At 37.9% G+C, this 23,787-nt stretch overlaps 1 protein-coding gene across 1 annotated transcript; it reads right to left on the reverse strand.

Moving 5' to 3' along the window:
* Window positions 1–296: 296 nt before the first annotated feature.
* Window positions 297–22,226, reverse strand: KIF27 (kinesin family member 27). Its single transcript, XM_065745645.1, has 14 exons — window positions 21,843–22,226; window positions 20,692–20,892; window positions 18,559–19,517; window positions 13,430–13,573; window positions 10,977–11,183; window positions 10,153–10,328; window positions 9,648–9,781; window positions 8,261–8,454; window positions 6,926–7,039; window positions 6,045–6,221; window positions 4,097–4,303; window positions 3,118–3,316; window positions 2,478–2,639; window positions 297–861 (listed from the first exon to the last, which is right to left on the reverse strand). Exons 1-14 carry the CDS (start codon window positions 22,165–22,167, stop codon window positions 437–439), a joined length of 3,624 nt encoding a protein of 1,207 aa, XP_065601717.1. The 5' UTR covers window positions 22,168–22,226; the 3' UTR covers window positions 297–436.
* Between the last annotated feature and the right edge of the window lie 1,561 nt (window positions 22,227–23,787).

Below are 23,787 nucleotides of genomic sequence, written 5' to 3' on the forward strand. Positions count from 1 at the left end.
CCTAAATTACACAAGTACAGTACCAGTTTACCTGTGCAACCCGGTCTAGGGAGCTGCTTTGGCAGCAGGGTTGGACTTAATGATCTGCAGAGGTCCCTTCCAACCCCTACAGTTCTGTGGTTCTGCAAATCACAGCACAGTTTTAGAAAAACTGTTTGTTTGTTTTTTCCAGATCAGTGGGAAAAAAAATAAAGTAGTGTAATTTCTTCAGTGTTAAAAGGACTTTGAATCACATGCCCATGGATACCATGTTTGTTAAAATCTATCCAGGATTCACTGAGGCTGTGTGAACAGCACAAGTAACTACTAGCCAGAAGAACCAAAGCAGACTTACTCATTTATTCATTGCTGCTATGTAACAAAGAAATCTAACAAAATAGCTTCAGCAGCGACAGATACTAAATATTCAGTAAGGGGTAACAATGTGTTAGTGATGCTACATTTTGTCCATTGCAATGGAATCTGGAGCAATAACGCTGGCACCAGCTCCAAGGCTGGAGAGCCTCGAAGATAATTCCGAGGCAGGGATACGACGTAGCTCTCGCCGAGATACTTTTACAGGGGTTGCTCCTTGAAACTGTGTTACAGCCTCTCTTCTCTGGATTACAGAAGGCAGATGAAACTGAGACTTTGGAGGCTGAGCTTCTTCTCCTTGTCTGTCATCAACAGTGCTTGACAAACACTCTTTGTTGCATCCAAATTCGGATACATCTTCTCCAAGCTTGTACAAATTCTGTGGTGCTCTTAAAATATTTGTTCTCTCTGCTTCTTTTATTTTTCCTGCTTGACTATTGGCTTTCAACTTGAATTCTTCAGAAGCAACTTCTGCTTGACTGGATGCCTTGTCACCAACACTGTTACCTAAAACAAAGTTTATCAGGAGATGCATCAGCAAAAGTTCAACTTTTCTGAGTACCTGACATCAGGAATGGTTAGTGAGCTGGTATCATTTTACACCGTGTGTAACCCGTAGTGTGAAGGTCATCAAAAGTCACACTAACCTCACTTTTTCTTTTCTTTTTTTTTTTTTTTTGTCACAGATTTACACAATAGCAGAGGTGGAAGGGACCTCAAGAAATCATTAAATCCCACCTTCTTGCTAAGGCAGGTACCCTACAATAGTTGCATAGGTAGGCATCCAGATGGGTCTTGAATATCTCCATAGCACGAGACTCCACAACCTTCCTGGGGAGACTGCTCCAGTGCTCTGTCACTCTTACCACAAAGAAGTTCTCTGCATATTTGTACAGAACATCCTGTTCTCAAGTTTTAGGCCACTTCTCCTTGTTCTATCAATACACACCACTGAGTAGAGCCTGGCCTCATGTTATTGCCTCCCATCTAACTTCAGATATCTAAAAGCACTGACAAGATCCCCCCCCCTCAGTCTTTTCTTCCTCAGGCTGAACAGACTCATATATTTCTTATTATTTTTAAAGCCCAACAAAAAATGTTTTAAATCACAATGTAATATGGCTGAAAATATATTCATAAGAAAAGTAACTATACAAAAATACAGATCACAAATGTTGCAAATGTACACATTAAAAAAAAAAAAAAAAAAGGAAATGCGAAGGGATCTTCCTTTCATTTTTGTAGTTTGCTGCAATTTGGCTAGGATTTGTGTTTCTCCTCAGGGAAACATGTCCAGATCTACAAGCTTCTTTGTATACTAAACATAGAATGATCTTTCTCATGCTCAATTACAATCCAACCTCTAGAATATTCATGTCCACAGCATCACAGTGTACTTCAGAGTAATTAATCTTATCTTGCCTTAGGGCCTGAATGCTGGAGAAACATGATCAACATCTATGTGTTAAAAGACATAGCATTATCTCAAGTGGAAAGAAAGAGAAGCATCAGATGAGAGGAAGAAGCAGTCATACTGAGCTTTAAAAAGAAGCACGGAGGCAGGAAGGCTGCACTGTGCATGTGAGGTACCACTGTGAGGTGTGACATATCTAAATGGAATCTTTTCTCTCATCCTCTCAAACACTGTTAAGAGTACTTCATTAAGTTACTTTTAGTAACTATAAGTATGGAGCTCCTCACAGACAATCTCCCAATAAGTAACTTCTGTGAAACCAAGTGCTAGCAGCAGAATTAAGTCAATTAAGGGTTTATAATACTGACATCTGAAGTGTGGCATACTACAAAGCTGTTAATTACCATGTTATTCACAGCAAAAATGCCATTTTCTTAATCACAACAGTTTGAGACAGCTACTGCTGAAATTATGCTAGAATTCAGAGAAAAATGAACAAGAACATAGAACTGTGACTGATATACCACTGCTGCAGTTACAAGCCAACGTTGTCTCTCCTTTGAAACTAGGGGAGGTATAGTACATTTCTGGAGAACAGTTAATTCAGTAAAAATACAGTTTCTATGTCTATCCAATGTACATTGTGCATTCACTTCCCTTCAGGTAGTCTACAGACAGTTGCAATAGCATCTTAAGTTAATGTACTTACATTTAGTGGGGGCAACTAGTCGGTGGGAGGACTCTTGCAGGCTCTTCAACTTCTTCTTCAGATCTCTGCTGGTTTTCTTGTAGAAAAATAACTCCTTTTCCAGTTGCTGGACTTTCACTTCATACTCTTTCAAGGTTTCTTTAGTACCTTCACCATCTTGTTCTAGGACAAGTAAAATTAGTTTCAGAATGAAACACCTATTCCCCTGTGCTAAAAATCGAGATGCCCAGCTAGGTGGAATATGCCCTGTATCTTGCTGGTACATTGCTTCCAGTGTGTACATGTAAGCTAGCATGACATGTGATCAAAAAGGCCACGCCAACCTCATTTCTGAATTTTAATAGGAGTACTGAGAAAATAAACATCAGCAGGAATTTCAACCTTTCAATGTCAGCAAATTCAACACAAAAATATGTCAATTCCGATAGCTTTTTAAAAGTACCTTTTTTTTCTCTTATGCAGGTACCTTGTGTCAGTTCATCAGCATCCTACACAATATCAGAAGAGTAACAGCCAAAATGTATCCTTGTACCTCAGATAGTTCTTGGTTGGTTTTTTTTAGATGAAATACATTATTTCTCAATTGCAGGTAAAGATGCTTGCTGTACCATCCCCTCCTTGAAAACAAACAAACACACACCTTTCAAATGATGTAGTATCAACTGTAGTTTTTTCTCATGTTCTCTGTGTTTTAGGGTCAGCTGCCTGTCACACTGCAACTTGATGTTTTCAACTGCAGATTCCAATTCACGTATTATGTTTTCCTGGTCTCCAACCTTCATTCCCTGTTCTTCAGTCTGTAGTTGTAACTTACGTTCAGTCTTACACAGGCCAACAACCTAAGAAAGAAATACATTTCTTTTATCTAACCATTTTAATACACACGTTTGCAGTACTGCTTAACAGCGTGATCTGTGAGCTCAAACTGGAAGCAGATTTACCTGCTGCTAACATTCTTCAGAAAAAAGTTCAGCACATTTTGATCACATGGACTAGTGGATTTTTTTTAATGCTCAGTGCAGTGTTTAAACTGACATAACAATGTTTTCCTCTTTCTGGAAAATTTCCAACCTAAGTACCACCCACAGACAACTTAACAAAAACATCTAAGTCACCAGTGTCACAAAGACACACCATGTCCTAGAGTATTTCATTTTGTTTCCAGATGTCTGATTCTTCAGCACGTGGCTGCAAACAGCAGGGTATTTGCAGGGATTTAATACTGAACTTGGAAAAAGAAACATTCATCCCCAAAATAGCTTGAACTTTATGAAGCCTACAGGTGGGAACAATTTTAATATGACACCAATATTCAAGTATACTGCTACTCGAAAAGTTAGCAGTACAGAACAGTGGACAGGAGCAAGGAAATGTCTAGATTTTAAATACTTTTTAAGCTGGTGACTTCAAAACAAGATAGACAAAGTTAATGCACAAGCATCCTATTTACATTAACTAAAGATTCAAAATACCTGAGTTAACAACAAATGTATGTAACCTAAGCAGACTTTCATAAAAAGCTTGTTACATTTATTTTTGCTACTTGACACCATTTAATTTCATTAGCTACAACAGTAGCAGATTATCAGTTAAAATATTACTCGTTAGCCAAAGCATACCTTGTTTACATATCTGAAGAGGATAGCTCTGAGCTCAGCAGCAGACAAGGAAACTAGTTTTCCTATTATGTTATCCTCACTCTGTGAAAGGATTTGAGAAGATTTAGGCAAGTGCTGTCCGTCCTGAATATTTTCATTCTTATTCTCATCAGTAGCAGCCTCCAGGGCTGCAGTTCCTTCTTCCCACTGGAAAAGGATACGTTCCTCCTGTACAGAAACATAGATCTTCTTAAAAAGTACAAATTGAATCTTTGTTTACATAAGACATTAACTTCATTCTCAAAAGAGAAATTAAGAGCTAGACAAACTAGTAGTAGTATTACAGAGAATGAAATGGGGAAAATAAGGAAGAATAGAAATCTAGAACAACTATTTTTTTCTTCAGCCTTCCAGAACAAAGAATTCAAACAATTGGTTCATCACCACAAAAGTTTAAGCTTTATCATTCCTTCATTCTCCCTCTCCACAGTCTGACTTTTACTGATATTTTTTGGTTGCACTAGTTTTCTGTTAGATTCATGAATGAATCAGATAAGATAGGAGTTTTGTGACCATAGTGTGTTCAGAGAAGTGGTAGAATTGAATGGCCTGAAGCACTGCGGAAGATTCTGTGGAGTGAGATGAGGAGGACTCTCTTTAGCACATTATCAGGTCATACTCAGGCCCACATTGCTCCTCAAGACATAAAGCAAATCTGTATGTTTTATATAAATGTATGCAATATCATCAACTTAATTATACTGATCAACTACACAACTAGGCTAGTTTTCACTGTGATTCTATGGAGGCCTTCAGGGGAAGGTTGCTTTTCCAGAAAATCCTTTCAAAAGAATCAGGGAATATCACAATTCAAATACTTTACTTTGTCTATGTCCTGACATTATAATAACTGCTTAAGATAAACTGATGTATGTCCAATTCCATCACTTCTAATTTTATAAACCTTTGGGTAGTGACATTTATCAAGGTACTAGCTAAAGTCCCTCCAAATATAAACTTTACATAGTGCTACTTTCATACAAGTTATCACAGTATTTTAGCATTACTGTTAACAAAAATACCCAGCTTCAGTTCCTTGGTTCTTGTTTACCTGCTGCTGGGAAACATAGGTCATGATCGGAATGTTTTATTACTGCCTAAAACCTTTACATTTATTTCAAGAGTGCTTACTTACTTCAGCTGACAACATTTTACCCTCTTTCAGTTTCGCATTCACACTATTCCTTCTTGTGAGCAGCTCATCTCTTTCCTTCTGAAGAACCTGGATTTTTTCCAGAATGTCTGTCCTGTCTTCAGTAGTGCTGCCCTGAAGCTGCATACCTTTATCACACAATTTCTGGTCCGGCATACTTAAGTCAGAAGACAATTTCATGCTATCTTTATTTAAAGCCTAAAAAAACACCCAGAAACAGTAAGTATAAAATTGAGACAAATGTGAGTCACTTTCCACAATGAAAGACTTGCTTGCTTCTTGCAATGGGACCCCGTTCAAACTGAGTTGACAGCTATCATAAAATTTACTTAGAATATGAAAGGAAATGAAACCACTGAATGTTGATTTTCCTACATACATTAAATGAATTTGACAATGATACTTAAGTTTCTGTTTCCTTTGCTACTGATAAACAAATAACATGAAATATTTCTCTGCCACACTGGTGAAGTCATTTTTAGGTAACATTATTTAATGATCTGCAATCACAGTATTCCAGTATTCATTTTTTTGTTTTATTGTTGGAATCTGGGGACAAAATGTGAATAAAAGTGATTGTCTGTATTACTCACATTTAAAATGTTGATTTGCCCAAGCCATACCACAACTTAATGTCAGTGCTAGAAGCTCATGTCATATGGCTTAAACCTCTCCTATTATCTGGCTGTTCTCCTTCTATAGTCTTCCAGTCAGCTCTAAAATTGTGATGAGTTTTGTATTTTTTTCTTGAATTACCTGGCTAGATCTCAGTTTCTCAGTTTCTAGGTGCCCTTTCTCTTGCAATAATGCTTCTTTCTTGGCTATAATGGCTTCTCTTTTCTTTAAATCTTCTTCTAGCTCTGCTAAACGTCGGTGCTGTTGGAGAATTCTTTCCATTTCTTCATCCAGACATTTCTTTTGCTCTTCTGATTTCTGTAATTTAAATAGAGATACAGAGAGAGAGTTAATGGGAACTTCTGAGGTCAGAATTTTATGATTCTGCTTTTTCCTCTTCTAGAGTAATCAATAAACTGTATGAGGAAATGACTTTTCTAATCTTAACATTAAATCTGCAACAAAATTTTGATTCAGGATAATACAGAAATTGGGGTAACTTAAAAGGAGGCTCAGCAATGTTATATTACTACACCTTAAATAGTTTTTTACCAGATGCCTCTAATGAAAAATACTATTTTTCTGTAATCAGGTATATGAATAGGTGCCTTGTATATAAAGAGAGCAACTAGGTTAGGAAGGTACCACAAGAATTCAGCTAGCCCTTCCTCACTCTGTTATAGCTGCCCCTAGGACCAATTATTAGTGGAAAGGCTTTAAGTGAAGATGCTGCAAGACAGAAAAAAGTTCTGATCCTGCTCAGAGAAGTTTCTTCTGAAGTAACAGCCTATCAGTGGGTAGAATGCTAATATATCTAAATAGTTATGTTTATTTTACTTTTTTTTTAATTTATTTTCACCCAGAAAGACTTTTGACAATTCATGAAATTCTCATGTCCCAGTGTCCAGATCTGAAATAATGCAGGTAGCACTGCTGCACAGAACACCTACTATTCTACCAAAATGACCTGGGCTTTTTTTTTTTTTCTTTTCAGACCCACAGATTTAGAGAATATTTCCTACCTCTGACTTGTGTGAAGTTCCTGTAGAGTGATTATTCTTCTTTTTAAATACAGTAATCTCTTCATCTTTGAGATTAAGAGACTTCTGTTGTTGCTCCATCTTAAGTTGCACTTCCTATAACCAAACAAATAAAAACAAAGCAAAAAAAAAAAGAACCAAAACACAAAAGGAAACACAAAAAATTATTCCTGCCTCAGTCAGCCTGTTTTTACATACATTTTATAGCAGAATCTAAACAAGTATATTTACTGAAATATCAACCATTAGTTTACATGTAAATCCGCAACTCAAGACTATATATCACATAATACCATTCCTTTAAATAAGCTGAACAAAAAGGTGACTTGAAGATTTCTGTCAAAATATGTATACATAATTTCTTCAGAGAATTTGTCAATAAAGTTACTACATAAAACTATGTGAAATCTGTTGTAAGTTACTTTGCTTGTTCTTCACTTTGGCTAGATAACAAAGCCAGTTTCTCAGTGTCTTGCTTCTTTTTCTGTAAGGCCTGAATGTTCACGGCAAATTTCACCTTAGTAGCAAGAAAAGTTGTAACTATAACATGACTTGGGTTTATTCTTTATTTCACCGAGTTTGGACATTTCAGCAAGACTTACTAAATCTTACCACAATAATCACTTATTATTTCTGTGGTTTCTAGGCCTTCTGGTAAAATCAGCAAAGGCACAACTAATCTGAAAGCAGCATGAAAAGGCACAGATACAGTTCATACTTGGTAGCACAGTGAAGGTAGTGAACTCTTCCAGAAGCAACAGCTCAGGATAATGTGCAGAGATATGAAGGTTTACCAAGGTTCTGGTCCTGAACTCTGCAACAAGCCAGTCAGTGTTTTATGCAGTGATTGTTTGGCCCACCATTCTAGGACCAGAAGGTATGGAGTGCACAAGCTGGCCCACAAGAGAACTTAAACTTAATCATTAGCAGGTATTGAACCCTGTATTATAAACACATAATCACAAACCTTCATGGTGACTTGCTTAAAGACAGAATTTATACACAATTTCCAGAAAACAGCAATTTACACTAGCTAATACACTTGAAGTAATCTACTTGTGTATGTTCTTGTATGGTATTACATAGAGTGGTATGTAAGTATTTAATACCATCGAATTCTTTATACCAGGAATGTATCTAACAATATATTTGTTAAGTAGCATCAAGTATACTTGTATTCACATTCTCAATGGCTACCTCAGTCCAACCAGCTTCAACTGCCTAAGGCTGGTGAGAGTTTCACAAGCAGACAGTTAAGATTTTAAAGGTGACATTTAAACAAGCATTTGCAAATCCTAATGGTCGTGTCAAAAATACCTGCACTTTCAACTTTGCTGCATCCACCTTCTTCTGTAACTCTCTTTGTAATCTGGCTTTCTCTGGAACGTCTCTCAGCTCCTTACTCTCCAGCTCCTGAAGCTGCTTTTGTGTTTCAGCCAGTTCTGTTTTGGCCTGCTCAGATTCTTGCTCCAGTTTAGTATACTTCCTGCTTATGGACTGTGCATCCTTACCTGAAAGACACCATATGCAAATAATTTTAAAAAAGCAAGATAATCAGTTGAAATTTATTACTTCCACATGTAGTTAATTGTTACTTCATTCTGGTTAAAGTGAGAATTTCTGAGACACTTTCCAACCCTAATCAAATAGGTCCTTTAAAATTCTGAGACAGAGACAAAGGAATCTCAAATTTGAATTCTTCAATGACTCATCTGATGTCACCAAATAAATCACCATTTGAGTGCCAAATAAAGTTATGCCTATTTCACTCTCTGACAAAATGTCTACCCTGTATTTCATAGATATTATTTTTCTTTTCCCCAGAAGATTATGCTGTTCATTTAATACTCAACTTCCAACTTGGCAATGAGTAAACAACTTTGGATTGTATTTCTGCTCTGATTTTCCCAGTTTGGGCAATCTGCCTCATGGTACCATTGGATACAGAATCTTCCTGAATGCCAAAAGACAGCCTCGAGAGAATTTGTACACAAGAGTAGAGCATGATTAAAAGGTGTAAGGAGGGACCCTTAGGGTCATTATAATACTAGCTTCTAGAAGGCATATACGCATATATGTGACATAGAATAATATATAGACGAGGACAGAGGCTTAATGATACAAGCTAACCTTTTCCACTTCTGACTTGAAATAAACAAAGTAATGTGGAGATGAAGGAAATGAAGGACGAAAGAGAACTATTTTTCAAAAAGAGAGTGCTTTGGAATACTGTTATGTGCAGACATCTAGTATATGAAGTGTGAAAGAACCAAAAGGAAACAACAGTGCAAATAGCCTTTTCTCTGCCTTAGTTCTAAACAGAGAAAGAAATGATGCATTAGCATTTCAAGACCCTGAGTGGGAAGTAGAATAGCATTTAAACCTTTTCAGTGAATCTCTGATAAAATAACAGCATCCACTTCCTTTCCTTTAATGAGCACTAGAGATTAATACCCAAATAGCTTTCTGATATGTGAAGCACTTTCTGGCTGCTGAGAATTATTCAAACTTTAAGGTGACTGATGTTAGTTTCAAAAAGAAAGAAAAAAAAAATCACAAATTAAGTTTATCTTGAGCTATAACAAAAAATACTTGTATGAGACAGATATTTTATGGGAAAAACAACTAAATGTGATGAACACAATTTCACACATTATGATGTTACAATATCTAATTTGATTTACTCTCATAACTTCCATTTTACCTGTGGGTGTGTCATTCTGTACTACAGATTTGTTGGATGGACTGGAATTTTCTACTTGACGTTTCATGTCACCTAGCTCAAGTGGAAAGCACAGAGAAGCTTGTTTTTGTGTTTGTGTGCAGTTTCTTGAATGCCTGCAGAAGAATACAAAACATGATGCATCACAAACAAAAAGGAATATTTTATCTTCTAGTTTCATGCTAAATATCTGATCTTAAAAGAGAATACCAAACTGAGAAAGCTCACACAAGCATCTTTCCTCTTCCACCTCTCATTATTCTTGGTAGATTCTGGACCCAAAACAAAGACCATGCAAACTTAATTACAATAAAAATACATATTTCTTAAACTTATCTTTGTGACATGCCCTGCTCATCCCATAAGTTAATATTTTAAGTAGGCTCAAAGATGGCCTCACATTATAACAGGATCAGGCAGTAGTATTACATTTGGTATATAACAAAATATATGTCTGTAACATAAAAAATAAAGAACAGAAAATTACTTAAATGAGGTTTTCTTTTTACTGTGTGTATTTTCTCCCTCATCATCGCTCTGATCAGAGAGATGGCAGTGAAGGACTTCATCTTGATCTTCTATGCAGCTCAGTATCATCTGGCTGCGAGCACGGAATCTTGCCATCATCCAATCCAGAGAGAAGGCAGGGGGACTGGTATATACCTGCCAAAAGCCACCCAAGAAATACCTGTATTAATTTTGTAACTCTCTACTGTTATTGCAGTAGTATTTCATTTTGTCAATCTCTCACTACCTGACCTTGAGAGCAAGATTAAAGATGTTTACCATTATATTTCTGGATTATTTTGTAACAGAAGGTTCTTTAAGTGTTCAGAAAACAGCCCTAAGTGCAGAAGAAGATGCTGATATCAACTAATTACCCTAAATATTCAATGTATCCATACAGAATAATCAATTCAGTTTTGGATATGTTTCATATGTGAAACCTCCAAAATCCCAGGGAAAGACCAGAAAAGACTACAGGTTTATCACTCTGATAAATTTTCAAAGTGTTCAAAGTCTGTTTAGCTGGGCTCCGAGCAATGTGATGTTATGAAAGATGCCCCTGACAGTGGCAGGGGGTTGGACTAGGTGATTTTTAAGGTTCTCTTTCAACTCTAGCCATGCATGATTCTAAATGCAAGCCCATACAGTTTGGACAACGGTAGCATACAATCCGTTGCAACAGTAAAAGTAGTTGTTCAGAGTTTTCACTATGGGAAACTAAACTGCAACTGACAGTAATTTGTTATTTCTAATCTAACTACCAAACTATAACCATTTACGAAAACGTAACATAGCAGATCTTACCTTTGGTGTGTCTGTCCCAGAAGGTGGGTGACGTAAGTGTAGCAGGTTTTTTGTAAGCAAAACACTGTATGGCCTCCTTGCAGATGCCACAACAGCTGTCTCATCTTCACAAGTACTTGACATGTCCAGTGTTTTCACAACTGTAAACTTCTCTAGTTTTCCCTTTAGCTGATCGATAAGGATTTGCTGTTCCACCATTTTCTCAATCTCATTAGAAAATAAGAGCAAACAAGCAACAACAAAGAAAAGCAAAACTGTTGAACTGTTGCTGATCATCAGGTCTACACCATACTCACCTTTGCAAAATTCATTACAAAGGTCAAGAACACGGCAAATCATCCACTGACCTTATATTTTTCTACAGTGTATAGGCAAATTCTGCAACAAGCTGACAATTATCTGGCATATCATTAATCCTATCTCCTCTCAAATTCCCATAAATACTGTTAAGAGACTTTTTTGTTCAGAAGAAGCTATCCTAGATAGGTTATGCTAGCATATTCAGTCATCTATTGAGAAGTAGATGACATGCTTATTAGACCCAGTTTGCTTTATTTATGTGTTTATGAAGAAATAAAATGGTAATTAAAAAAACATGCTCAAAAGAAACATAATGGTTCAAGTTCAAACGATTAATTGTGCACAAGCTTCCTCTTCAAGCAGTCTTACTTAAAAGATTATTTCTATTAATAAACAAAACCGTATATCAAATACTTAATTCTCTCCTACTCAGTCTCAAATGTTTGGTAATGCTAGTTTGAAAAATGAACTTATCTGCTTTTCCTACAGCAGTAGCTGTTCATTGTTCAAAATTACTTATATTTGCTGAACTAATTCATCAAACAAAGCCAAGATTGTATTGATTTTCAACTCAATTTATTCCTTTAAGTATACCTCTAATATCTGGCCTACCAAAAACAGGGAATCTGAAGAACAACTGGTGGTAGTTAAGCAAAAATATGCATTCTCCTACTTCAAATTATATATTTCTTTATTATCCTTTATGTCTGGTTGTCTTAGACTACAAATTCTTTCCACATACACAGACAATACAAGTTGACATTGGAATACAATACATAATATTCTTGAGTCATAAAAGATAGAATATACATATGAATACCACACATTTTATGATTCTGGATGAAGTAGAGGCCAACTCCACTTCGCAGGTTTGGGTTTTTTTAAGCCTTTTAAGACCCTTCATCCCTGCTAACCTCGTATCCTCACAACACATTGCATGTTACATAAATAGGTGTGCATACAAGCATTTACTATGGTGCTACATTTAGTTCTTACTCCATCATGTATCACTTAAATGCATGTTCCTGTGAATATAATGTTAAACCACTTGCCACAAGAATCTGCTTTTAATTATAACATTGTTTTTAATATGTTTTAAAAACTGGTGGCTGGGAGTTCTCAAGTGCCTCTCTTGTCTCTAGATCTGAACCAGCTGTGATTTTTTGCCTAAAGCACAACTATTTTTATTCATAAATTCTATCTCGTATAAACAAGAATTAATATTATAAGCATTGGATTGGTGTAATACATTGACATTATGTTTAGTGAGTTTAAAAACAACAACAAACCTATTCAGAGGTGACAGAACAGAAAAAAGCAACAGAGGGTAGAAAAAGATAATGATTAGTATACTTACCATTTGTTAATCGCCTCTCCCAAACCCATCAGTAAAGAAGAGGAAAAAGGAGAAAAAGAAGAATAAGGAAAAGAGTACTAACTAGCCATGTTTATGTTGTTCCCTTTCAAAAAGTAAAATCCACATGACAGGCAACACTAGGAGAATATCAAATATTCTATTTACAGTCTCCCAGATCTTGAAATGCTATAAACCTCCTACCCATTACAATTTCTCTAGCATGTAATCAAGAGAGGGAAAGAGGAAAGCAGTGTTTCCACTATGTTACTTGGTTTTCTAGAATACTGAACTCAGAAAATAAGGATGAAATTCTGTCTTCTATAGTAAAAAGGCAGAGTGATACTTTACTCTGATACTTAAAGACATAACAAAATATGTTTCTATACAACCTTTCAGTTAAAGCCTTTAGTAGGTACTTGGTAAGTCTTGACATAATTCAAAAGAATTTTTGAAGGTCTTTCAAAACCATGAATTCAGGAATTGTCCTAAAACAACGTATTAGCAATACGCATCTGGAGAGAGATGTATATGGTATGCTTTAAGAAGCACAGAGAAAGTAAATGATTGAAGTAAGGTTGTACAGAAAGGCTGTGGCATAGCTAGGCTGGTTCTCATCCACTAGATGACTTGCCTCATTAAGGGATACAGCTCTGATTCAAACAAAACGCTTATAGATTGGTAGATATGTATGCCCCCCAAAATATCCTGAAGGGTCTGTCTTTAAAGAATCATTCATTCATACAATGGAAAGATGGATCAATATGGACATATGTAATATGTACCAGAGGAAAGATACCTGTAATCTCTGTGTTTCTTCAACCTTCTTTAAAGATTCCAGGTGTTCTTTCTTTTCCTGTATTAATGCCTTTATCTGACTCTGTAGAATCATCAGTTCATGATCCTGCTGGCTAAATATTTCTTCATTCGTAATTAAAGCCTGCTGGATAATAAAATGAAAGTTCAGCTCAGAGAAAGGGAACTAGAAAATGAAAAATATATACATTTTGTTTACAGACGTGATTAGAACCACAAAGTTTTGATGTATGTATAGGAGATTCTCCAATCACAGCATCACAGAATGATTAAGGTTGGCAGAGACCTCTGCATCCACCTGGTCCAGTCTCCCTGCCCAAGCAGATACCCAGAGCAGGGAGGCCAGGCCTAGACTGAGACAGTTTTTGAAGATCTCCAATTATGAATACTCCACAACTTCTCTAGGTAACTTGTGCCAGTGCTCTGTCACCTGCACAGTACATATGTGCTTTCTGGTGTTTAAAGGGAATGTCCTATGCTCCAGTTTGTGCCCACTGCCTCTCATCCTAGCAATGGACATCACTGAAAGGAGCCTGGCTCCATGCTCTTTGCACCTTTCCTTCGGATATTCATAGACATTGATGAGATCCCCTTCTCTTTCCTAGGCTGAAAAGTCTCATCTCTCTCAGCCTCTCTTCAAAGAGGTATTTCAGTCCCTTCATAATTTTTGTGTCCCTACATGTGGACACAATTTTTGTGTCCTTCCACATCTCTTAAGTACTGGCAGCTTCAGAACTGAAAAGAATAGAAGATAAAATGAATAGAACAGAACAGTTCATTTGGAAGGGACCTTCAAAGATCTAGTCCAACTGCCTGATCATGACAGGGTTAACCAACAGCCATGCCTACTACAACAAAGCATATTATCGAGGGACTCATCCAAATGCTTCTTGCACCTTGCCCCATAGGGCATCAGCCATCTCTCCTAAGAATCCTGTGACAGTGTTTGACCATCTCCACAGTACAGAAATTTTTCCTAACATCCAGTTCCTCTTTCCACATCATCCCTCTTTCCACAGATTTGTGCTGTTCCCACATGCTACCACAGGTTCCCAGGAGCAGATCATGGCACCTCCTGCCTGTCTCCTCAGGGAGCTGTGGAAAGCAGTAAGGTTACCTCTTATCCTTCTCTTCTCCAGACTGGACAGTCCTCTACTCTCAGTCATCATAGGACATGTCCCCCAGACTTGTTAGCAGCTGTGTTGCCCTCCTCTAGCTACTTGCAAGGACCTTAACATCCTTATTACATTATGAGGCCCAGAACGCCATACAATATTCACAGTGAAGCAGCATGAAAACTACATGGAGCAAGATAATAACCTCTTTTGATCATCAGACTATGCTGTGCTTTATGCACCCCCAGATGTGGCATGCAGTCACAGCCAAATACAGTACTTCAGATACAGTCCCATCAGGAAAGATCACCACATTGACATGCTGGCAATGCAGGCAGGAATACCATTGGCTTTCTTAGCAACAAGGGCACACTGCTGGCTCATGTTCAGAGGTATCCAGCAGGAGCAGCTGGCAAGATCCCTCTGGTTATAATACCATGGCCCTCTGGTGAAACAGGTAATCACCTGAGGAGTGTTTGCATTCTACCAGTTATTTCTTCACTTCTGTTTCTTATCTATTGTCTTTCTTCTGACAAATTTATTTCTCCCATAGGGAATAATGTACCAACAATCCAACATTATGAAGGGGATATTTAAATCCAACTATTTTCCTCAGTGTGCTGTGAGATGTGGCCACAAAATCTCAGCATCGATCATAACATTAATATGCTCAAATGAAAAAAATAACAACATTCCTTCAGGTGTTTTTATGGTTAAATAATTCAATACTGATTCAAGGAGATTCTGTAGTTAGTCTACCAGAAAACTTGCAGAAATATGGTAACACCATATTTCTCCATTCTAAAACTGGATACTCCTGCACAGCTAGCCTACCTACATCCTTCATCCACAAAAAGGCAACATTATTTTTAAGAGCTTTTAAAGTGCTTTAGAGAAAGCACTCAAGAACTTGATGTCTCTTTAGAGGACAGAACTTTTTCCAAAGTATATGTACCGATAGAAACGTTTCTACTTAACTCAGCTGACAAGCGTATCCTTGGCTCCCAATGGGGCTCTGTCATTGTTCAGAGCTAAGACAACTACAGAAGAAGAGGAGTAAATAACAGGTAGTAGTAAAGAAGGTTATACAGATACTAGCATGGTACGAGTGGATGAAATGACAGAAAAGTAAGGAGTTGTGGTTTAACAGTGACAGCACCACATAACTGCTCTCTAACTCCCTCTCCTCCAAAGGATGGTGGGATAGAAAATGAAGTGACAGAAAACTTGCAGGGTTGTTTTTTGTTTTTTTGTTTTTTTTTTTGTTTTTTTGTTTTCTAAGATAGAAGCAGTTCAATGAAAGAACAGCAAAGGCCAGATACAGAAGCAAAAAGAGGAAAAAATATTCTCGACTTCCCATCAGCAAGTAGTGTTCAGATACCCTCTGGAAAGCCAGGCCTTGATATGTGAAGCTGTTGCTCCAAAAGACAGATTCTTTCATAATGAGTTGCCTCTCTTCTCCTTCTACTCCAGTTCTACCCAGCTTTTAATGCTTACATGACATCATATGGTGTGGCATAACCCTTTAGTTGATTTAGGTCAGTTGCCCCATCTCCTGCTCACCTCTTGCCCATCCCAGCCTACTGGCCTTGAATGCCAGAAAGTAGTATTTTATACTATATTTTATATATAAATACTACTATTAATACTATTATTTTATAATATATGTCATTACACAAAGTACATGACAGTGATTTTAAATGAGGAAGGTGAATTTACCTACAACCTTTGTCATGCCCAAATATTTAAACTTCTGATGGAGAGAAACAGACCTGCATTACAGGGCACAGCTGATCTACTGTCTACTGAGCTGCTGTAATCTCTGTAATAACGTACTTAAGAAAGGAAAAGAAGGTCAAGAAATAAAACAAAGTCAGAAAGACCAGAAGAAACACCAGGGTCAGAAGGAGATGCTCTATGGCAGAGCTGACAGCTGAACTATACTGTAACATAGGAAGCCCCTGTGCTGGAGCAAGTGGATATTCCTTAAAGAACTTCAGCTATGGAGACCCTGTGTCCAAATCAGAAGGTTTAAAGAGGAGCAGCAGAGAAAAACTGCCATGCACCATAAGCCACCCCTCAATACCCTATCACCTCTCAGCTGTGTGACAGGGAAGTCTAGGGTGAAGGCACAAAGTTGAATTTGGAAAAGGGTGGAGGAAAGTTGTTTCTTTAATATTTATATTTTTGTGTCCCTCTTCCCAAATGAGTAATTAAATGTTTCTTTACAATAAATTGTATCTTCTTGTCTTTATGTCAAGCTGCTTCATTCCTGTTTTTGGTATTTTCTTTTCCCTAGTCCCACTGATGGAGTAGGTGTGAATGCAAAGTTGGGTGTGAGTTTGGTTGTTATCTAAGGCTACAACATCCCTTTATTATTTTTTTTTTTCTACAAGACAACATTATCCAGGCAATCACACCTGTTAGCAGAGAAATACACCTGCACACACAAGAATAGGTTGACTACTTGCTACTACATCATATACTCCATAGGAAAGCCCTAGTCAAGAGTCTTCTCTGACTGTTTATTTCTTCTTCTCTCTAACCATCTTCCCTAAGCTGTAGATAGCATGCTCACCTGTGAATCTTTCAGTTTCAACCCAGTTCTTATGCTGTTCTGAACCTGGGAATCAGAGGTTTTAAATAAGCCACAGAAGAAATAAAACAGCTGTAAGTTAGGATGATGGGAGCCAAGAAAAGACAGAAGTTGTGAATGCAATTGGCAGATTGAACAAACTACAGGCTTACCAGAATTCAGTGTGAAAACTGTAAGTGTGCTGATTTTATAAAATTCCAACTTCTTGGAGCACTATCTCTTTCTGCAATACAGACTCAAGTCAGCTTTTCTGATATGTACAAAAAGAGCTCACCTTGGAACTTCACTCAGTTTCAAACTAGCATTACAGGTATTTTAAGTCACAAAGTTAATTTTCAGTTGAGGCTCTATTTATTGTACTCCTCATATCTGCATCATTTAAGATGTTTTATTACTCATAGTTAACATTTTAACTTAGTACAACCAAAATACACACTTCCTGAATGTGTTTGGGGATGTTAAAATCTTTTTCTTTGTCAGTTCTGTGAGGAGATACTATCAAGTTTGAGAAAGCTGAAAGCTCTTCTCCCATAGGTCATCACCTGGAGCTATCAGCTGCTGAGAAAGATCTATTCAGTATTATCAGCATGACAGGATACTCGTGAGATACCTGCACACTAAAAATCCCTTACCTTGCTTTGGAATTCTCAGTTCAGACAGAAAACTCAGAAAATTGTAAAGAACTGTGATGTCTTCTAAAAGCAAGAAGTGAGTAGCAGCAAGTATAAGAAAATGATGAGAAAGGGAAACCTGTCTATTTTTCAAAAACAGTGAACTAAAATCCTAATTGTTAAACTGAAAAGGAAGAGTTCTAGGTAAGAAGATTGCTGAATGTTAGGAAATTATTTGATAATGCCAGAAAAGATACTTGCAACTTCATAGTATCAGCTCTACTAGTATACTACATACATACGTAGTAGTAGTATTCGTAGTAGTATAAGTAGTATTAGATGTAAGTTACAAAATATAGCACAAAAGTGTTATCTTTAAGTACACAGGTATTTGTCAAAATGCTTGCATTATATTTGTAATGCTTTTGTTAGGCCCATTGACCAGTATTACTTAAACAACTTCTAGCTTTACAGGGCAACTAAAAATATCATAGCTAAAACCAAGAATCTAACAGATAAAAAGACCCAATCTCATAGAACTATCATAAAACTTCTTAACAAAAATACAGTATTACTTTACCTAGCTCTATCAGGATGAAGATGACAGTCCATTCAATTATCCACTAAAATAAAACTGTGTTCCAGAGGATTAGATAAATTAACTAGAAATGTATTGTCAAAATTAAAGACAGGTAAGGTCTAATTAAGGTTTAGAGGTTCTACACCCTTTGAAATTGAATTCAAGTGTTGGCAGACTTCTCACAGTTACTGAAATAATCAGCTTAAATACCTGGCATTTCTTGAGTTCCCGTTGTAGCTGAAGGGCTGTGAAATGATGAGGCTCTTCGCTGGTCCCAGTCCTGGTGTCAGCTTGCTGCACGGTGACATCTTCTTTCCTTACTTCTTGCATCATGGTGATCCAACTCTGCAACCTCTCCCGCTGACTTTTCTTTAAGCTAACATCATCATTCAGCGCAACCAGGAACAGAAAAGCTTCATCCATGCAGTTTCTGTAACTCAAGCACTGAGCTTGAACCTGGGTGAGCTGCTCTTCTAGTGAACTGATTTGAATTCTTTCTTGGCTCAAGTCATGAGGACACTGATTACTGACTTGCTGGCTCTGCAAAGCTTCACGGAGCAATCTGATTTCAAGTCTCATTTCATCAATCTGGTCTTGATCAGAGTTGTAGTTTACAACTGGTTTATTCCTAATGTTTTTGGCTCTGTTGGCATATTTGAGTGAATTTAAAGATTCATCAAAATCAGATGAAGATGGACTTATACACGTTATCAAGACAGACTTGGCATTTCCTCCTAGGGAATCTTTCAGAATATGAGTGATTTTAGCATCCCTGTATGGAATATGCACACTTTTCCTTTTAGGATCTCCAAGAGCGCTGATGACATTCCCCAAGGCCAGCAAACCACTATTGATCTGAATGGATTCTTTGAACCGTTCACCAGTATTTCCAGTCTTTGTCACTCTCTCTGATCCTGCCAAATCCACAAAATGGAACTTTGAAGCAATCATCCTGACTGATTTGCAAGATGGATCCTGCAGAACATCAGTATTTTTCTGAGACTCTGCAGATTGTTTCTGACAAATACTGATGGTAAAAATAGCGTGAGATCGACTAGAGTGCTCATTCTTCTGTGTTATGCCTGTGTGACGAGCTGCATTGCCACTTTTCAAGAGGCTCATTACCTCATCGGCACATTCTACTTGGAATTCCTTGGCACCAACAATCACTTAAAAAACAAACCAAAGAAAATAAGAATAAATTATTTTCAGCGACAGATTACAGCAATTGTGAGTTGAAAAAAATCAGAGAAACGTACAAGCCTGCATTATTATAAGGTCACAGCACATAGCTTAAGAAAATAACATGTGGAAACCATGAAGCATAGCACAACTGAAGCCTACAGGAACTTAACATGTGGGGAAACTGCGTCATAGCATTTGTAACAGTATCCTAAACACAACACACTCCTTTAGGCATTTACACATATCCATACACAATTTGCAAGGAGCAAACTCAGCTCAAAGGTTACCTTGTGAGTTAAAAAAAAAGAGGCAGAAAATTAAAAATTAGTAGAAACAATTCCCATTCTATGTCAGGAGCAGCATTTCCATTCTCTATAGATGAGGTAGTTGGGCCTTTTGGAGAAGTATCTACTGATTGAATAATCTTATGATGTAGAAGTGGTAGTAAGTGTTCCTACCAGCTTAATTTTTACCCTTTGTTCTAGTAAAGGATGGAAAACATCATACCAGGTACACGATTGACCCAAACATTCCTGATGCATTAGTTTGAAATATACTGCTGCACCATTTTGAAGCAATGACATTGTTTGCAGACTAGGCTTTGTACTAACTACAAATGCACACAGTGCCCTCTTCCAGCTGCAGAGAAGAAAGTCATACTAGCTCAGTGCAACAGTAATAATAATATTATAGTGAATATAAAAATGAGAATATAAAGAATAAAGGAAAAAAAAAACACCAAAACACAAGTTATGCAGTTTCAGAATAAAAAGACTCTGTGGAGGATTCTTCTAGCATCTTCCCATAGAAGACATGAAAACTATGGGATAAATGTTATTTTCAGAGCTCCAAAAAAAATAAATAAATAAAATCAAATGCTACTATTCTTTGTCCCACTCATCTCAGAGTAAAATGGGTGCTGATATTTACGGAGTCACTAGCTTAACAAATATAACCTTAAGGTGAGAAGGCTTAATTTTAAAATATTTATTCAGTTTAATAATCAGGCACCACTGTGTTTCTAGACAAAATTTACAAAAGCAGAAACTGTAATTCTACCTTAGCATCTGATTTTATTTCTCTATTTTCAAGACAGAAAGAATGATTTGGGCACACAACTGAAACCACATGTATCAAATTTTAGATCCAAAATCCCACCTGTATTCCCCTTTTCATCTTCTCGGATATGCAAGTCTTTTACAGATGTCTCCAACTCCAATAAATCATAAAGTTCTTCTTTGTAGACCTCTATATAAGACACTTTCACATGGAAGTCAACGTTATGGTTTTCAGAAATATGCTGAAATAGTTCCTGAATAGCCCGTGGGATTATGCCCTTTTCCTCCTCTGAAATTGAAGCTGAAATACAAAGAAGGACATCACAGGCACTTGTAGCCATCCTGCTGCATAAAAGACTCAAGGTAACGAGAAGTCTGTAAAATTTAGTACTTGATGGATTAAGTAATCCAAAGAGTTCAGTGATCCCCAGGATTTATGTAAATATTTGCATTTCTGTTGATCAGGATATTTGTTTTCATCCATTAATAGGATTTAAAAATAAGTTCTGAATTATTCCAGAAACTTCTATCTAAAGAAGGCATTCGGGAGACCTTATAACAGCTTTCTAATACTCAAAGGGAGCCTAGAAGAAAAATGGGGAGGGTCTCTGTTGGGAGGTGTAGTGGTATGAGAAGGGGGAATGGTTTTAAAGTAAGGTCAGATGTCAGGAGGAAATTCTTTACACATAGTGTGGTGAGGCTGTGGCACAAGCTGCCCAGAGAAGCTGTGGGTGCCCCAGCTCTGGAGATGTTCAAGGCCAGATAGGAAGGAACCAAGGGCAGCCAGAGCTGGTGTGTGGCAGGGAGCTGGAGCTGGGTGGGCTTTAATGTCCCTTCCAAACCAAACAATCCCTCGATTTTATGAATTCATTCTATGAAACTTAAGTATGAAATCAGCACCTTTGCCAGACTCACAAAAGAAGCCAATAGTTAGCAAGCTATTGCCTAAAGCAGATACTTTCTCAGTAGGGTAAAAGTACTGAGAATTTCTAAATGCTAAAACACAAAAAAAAACCAAATTGTTTCTTTCTCCAGTACTTTTCTTATAGCTTAGTGTATACAGAATTTGTGTCAAGAATGTTTCAACTGTTACATACACTTTGATCATTCTTGTGCTTTCTTTTTTTTTTTTCTACTATACCTATTTTCATGACCCCTTCATTCTCCAGCTCCATCTGCTATGTATTAAATATTTAATTTGCACAACTACATCCACAAACAAAAAAGTGAGCAAGTCTTTCTATGACGTACCGATGTGACCACCTCCAATAGTGTAAGTTTTCCCAGAGCCTGTCTGTCCATATGCAAGTACTGTAGCATTATATCCCTCAGTTAAAGACTGTAGAAGAGGCTTAATACAAACTGTGTAAACTTCTCCTTGAGTTGAGGCTTTGCCAAATACAAAATCAAAGGTGAAGGTCCGGTCTTTTCCAATGATAATTTGTTGTGTATTTGGAACTAATCTCACACACACTTGGTGGTTATCAAGTACTTCCTTGGAAAGCAGAGGTCTGATCCTTACTGCAACTTTAACTGGGATCTCCTCCATGCCAGCCTCCATCTCTGTGCTCCCCATCCAGTATTCACGTAGTCACTGTAAATGTTACGGTTCCTGCGTTCATGTCAAAATTTCCTGTAACTAAAAAAAAAAGAAAAAAAAGAAAAAAAAAAGAAAAAAAAATGTTATCTGAGATACATAATAAATAAGAATTCCCTGCTGAGGCAGAAAGTCAAAGTGTTTCCTAGTGAATACAAAGCATCTTTAAATGCTGAAAAGTAACTGTTAGAAAAGCAACAATATAATAACTTTTAAATGAATTCATAACATAATTTTGTTTTGTTAGTTGCTAAGCTAGCAGACTTAAGACTGAAAGTTGCCTGACTTTCTCCATGAACTTAATACTGCCATATGAAGCAACAGTATTGCAAGGCTTTGTTCACAAACTTATTGATAAAGCACATCTTTATGGGGATTCTTACCTTCCTAGTGCTATGTTCCTGCAGCATAGGCGACAGAAATTACTCATACAAATTCTTTTCCTCTTAAAGTTATATTTATACACATATATACGCCTCGGAGCCCTCTTCCACTTAAAAAGGGCCACGCATTTGTAACCTGAGAAGTGCAGAGCAGGCTGTTCTGCTGCCTGCAAGGCAGGGATGGTTTCAAACGTAGCCAACTGCTATTTACAAAGCATCATCTGGTTTCAATCTGCCTCTTTATGGCTCTATGTAATTAACTTGTATTAATTATATATTTTAGCATGTGTGGTTCCTGATACTGTCCCTTGCACATTCACTCTTAACACATGAGCACTGCGTAGCAGCGCACAGAAAAGCGTCAACAAACAGCACTTCCTCACAGCTGCCTGGGAAACGGATGCCTGGGAAACAGATGTGGGGAACATGGTTCGCCTTTGCATCTACCAAGCGTTGCTGGATCCTCACTGCGGCTTTTGGCTCATCCCAGTGCTCATCATCTTTACGGAGCGAGGGAAACATGCGGAGCCTCCTACTTGCTCAGCTCCCGCCCAGCAGAACTCACGTGCTAAGCGTGTGATACTCGGCTTTCCTGAAAATATATACATAGGAGTTCTAGAGTCACTGCCTTTTGCGATTGCAAAAGTGGCAGCTTCTGCACCTCACACAGGTCCCATTTAGTTCGGGGCTAAGGAACTATCTGTGAGCTGAAGAAAAACCTCATTCTGTTAATCTGAGCAGCTGGAAATCAAGCAGGCAAAGCTGGGGTTGGAGCTGCTCCCGTATCACAAAGAACAGGCCAACCACGAGTGGCTGTACGATTTACTGCACGCAAACCCAAGCCACGTATTGACCTATGTTTGCTTTTATTTATCTGAGGGCCTTCTTATTATCCCCAGCAGCCGCCTGAGAGACAAAAAGAGACCGAGAGGCCGCGTACTACTTCCTAACAACACGCGAACACGGGAAGGCGCCGCGCGGAACACCGCGGTGCCGGGACGCAGCAGCAGCGGGCCGGCAGCGCCGTGAGCGGCCCAGCCCCGCTCCAAACCTGCGCAGCTCGGGGCCGGCCGCCTCCAGGAGCAATCACGAACAACGAACGCAGAGCCGGAGCCGGGTGGGACACGGCGCGGCCGCGAGCCGGAAGCAGCCCGACCACTGCCGCCGCCCGCTGTTGACAGCGCCCCTTCGCTAGGCAACGGCCGCAGCGTCCGGC

The sequence above is a fragment of the Cyrtonyx montezumae genome, unplaced genomic scaffold (assembly GCF_038088225.1).
Source record: "Cyrtonyx montezumae isolate F1298 unplaced genomic scaffold, pur_monq_1.0 scaffold_36, whole genome shotgun sequence".
Lineage (NCBI taxonomy): Eukaryota > Metazoa > Chordata > Aves > Galliformes > Odontophoridae > Cyrtonyx > Cyrtonyx montezumae.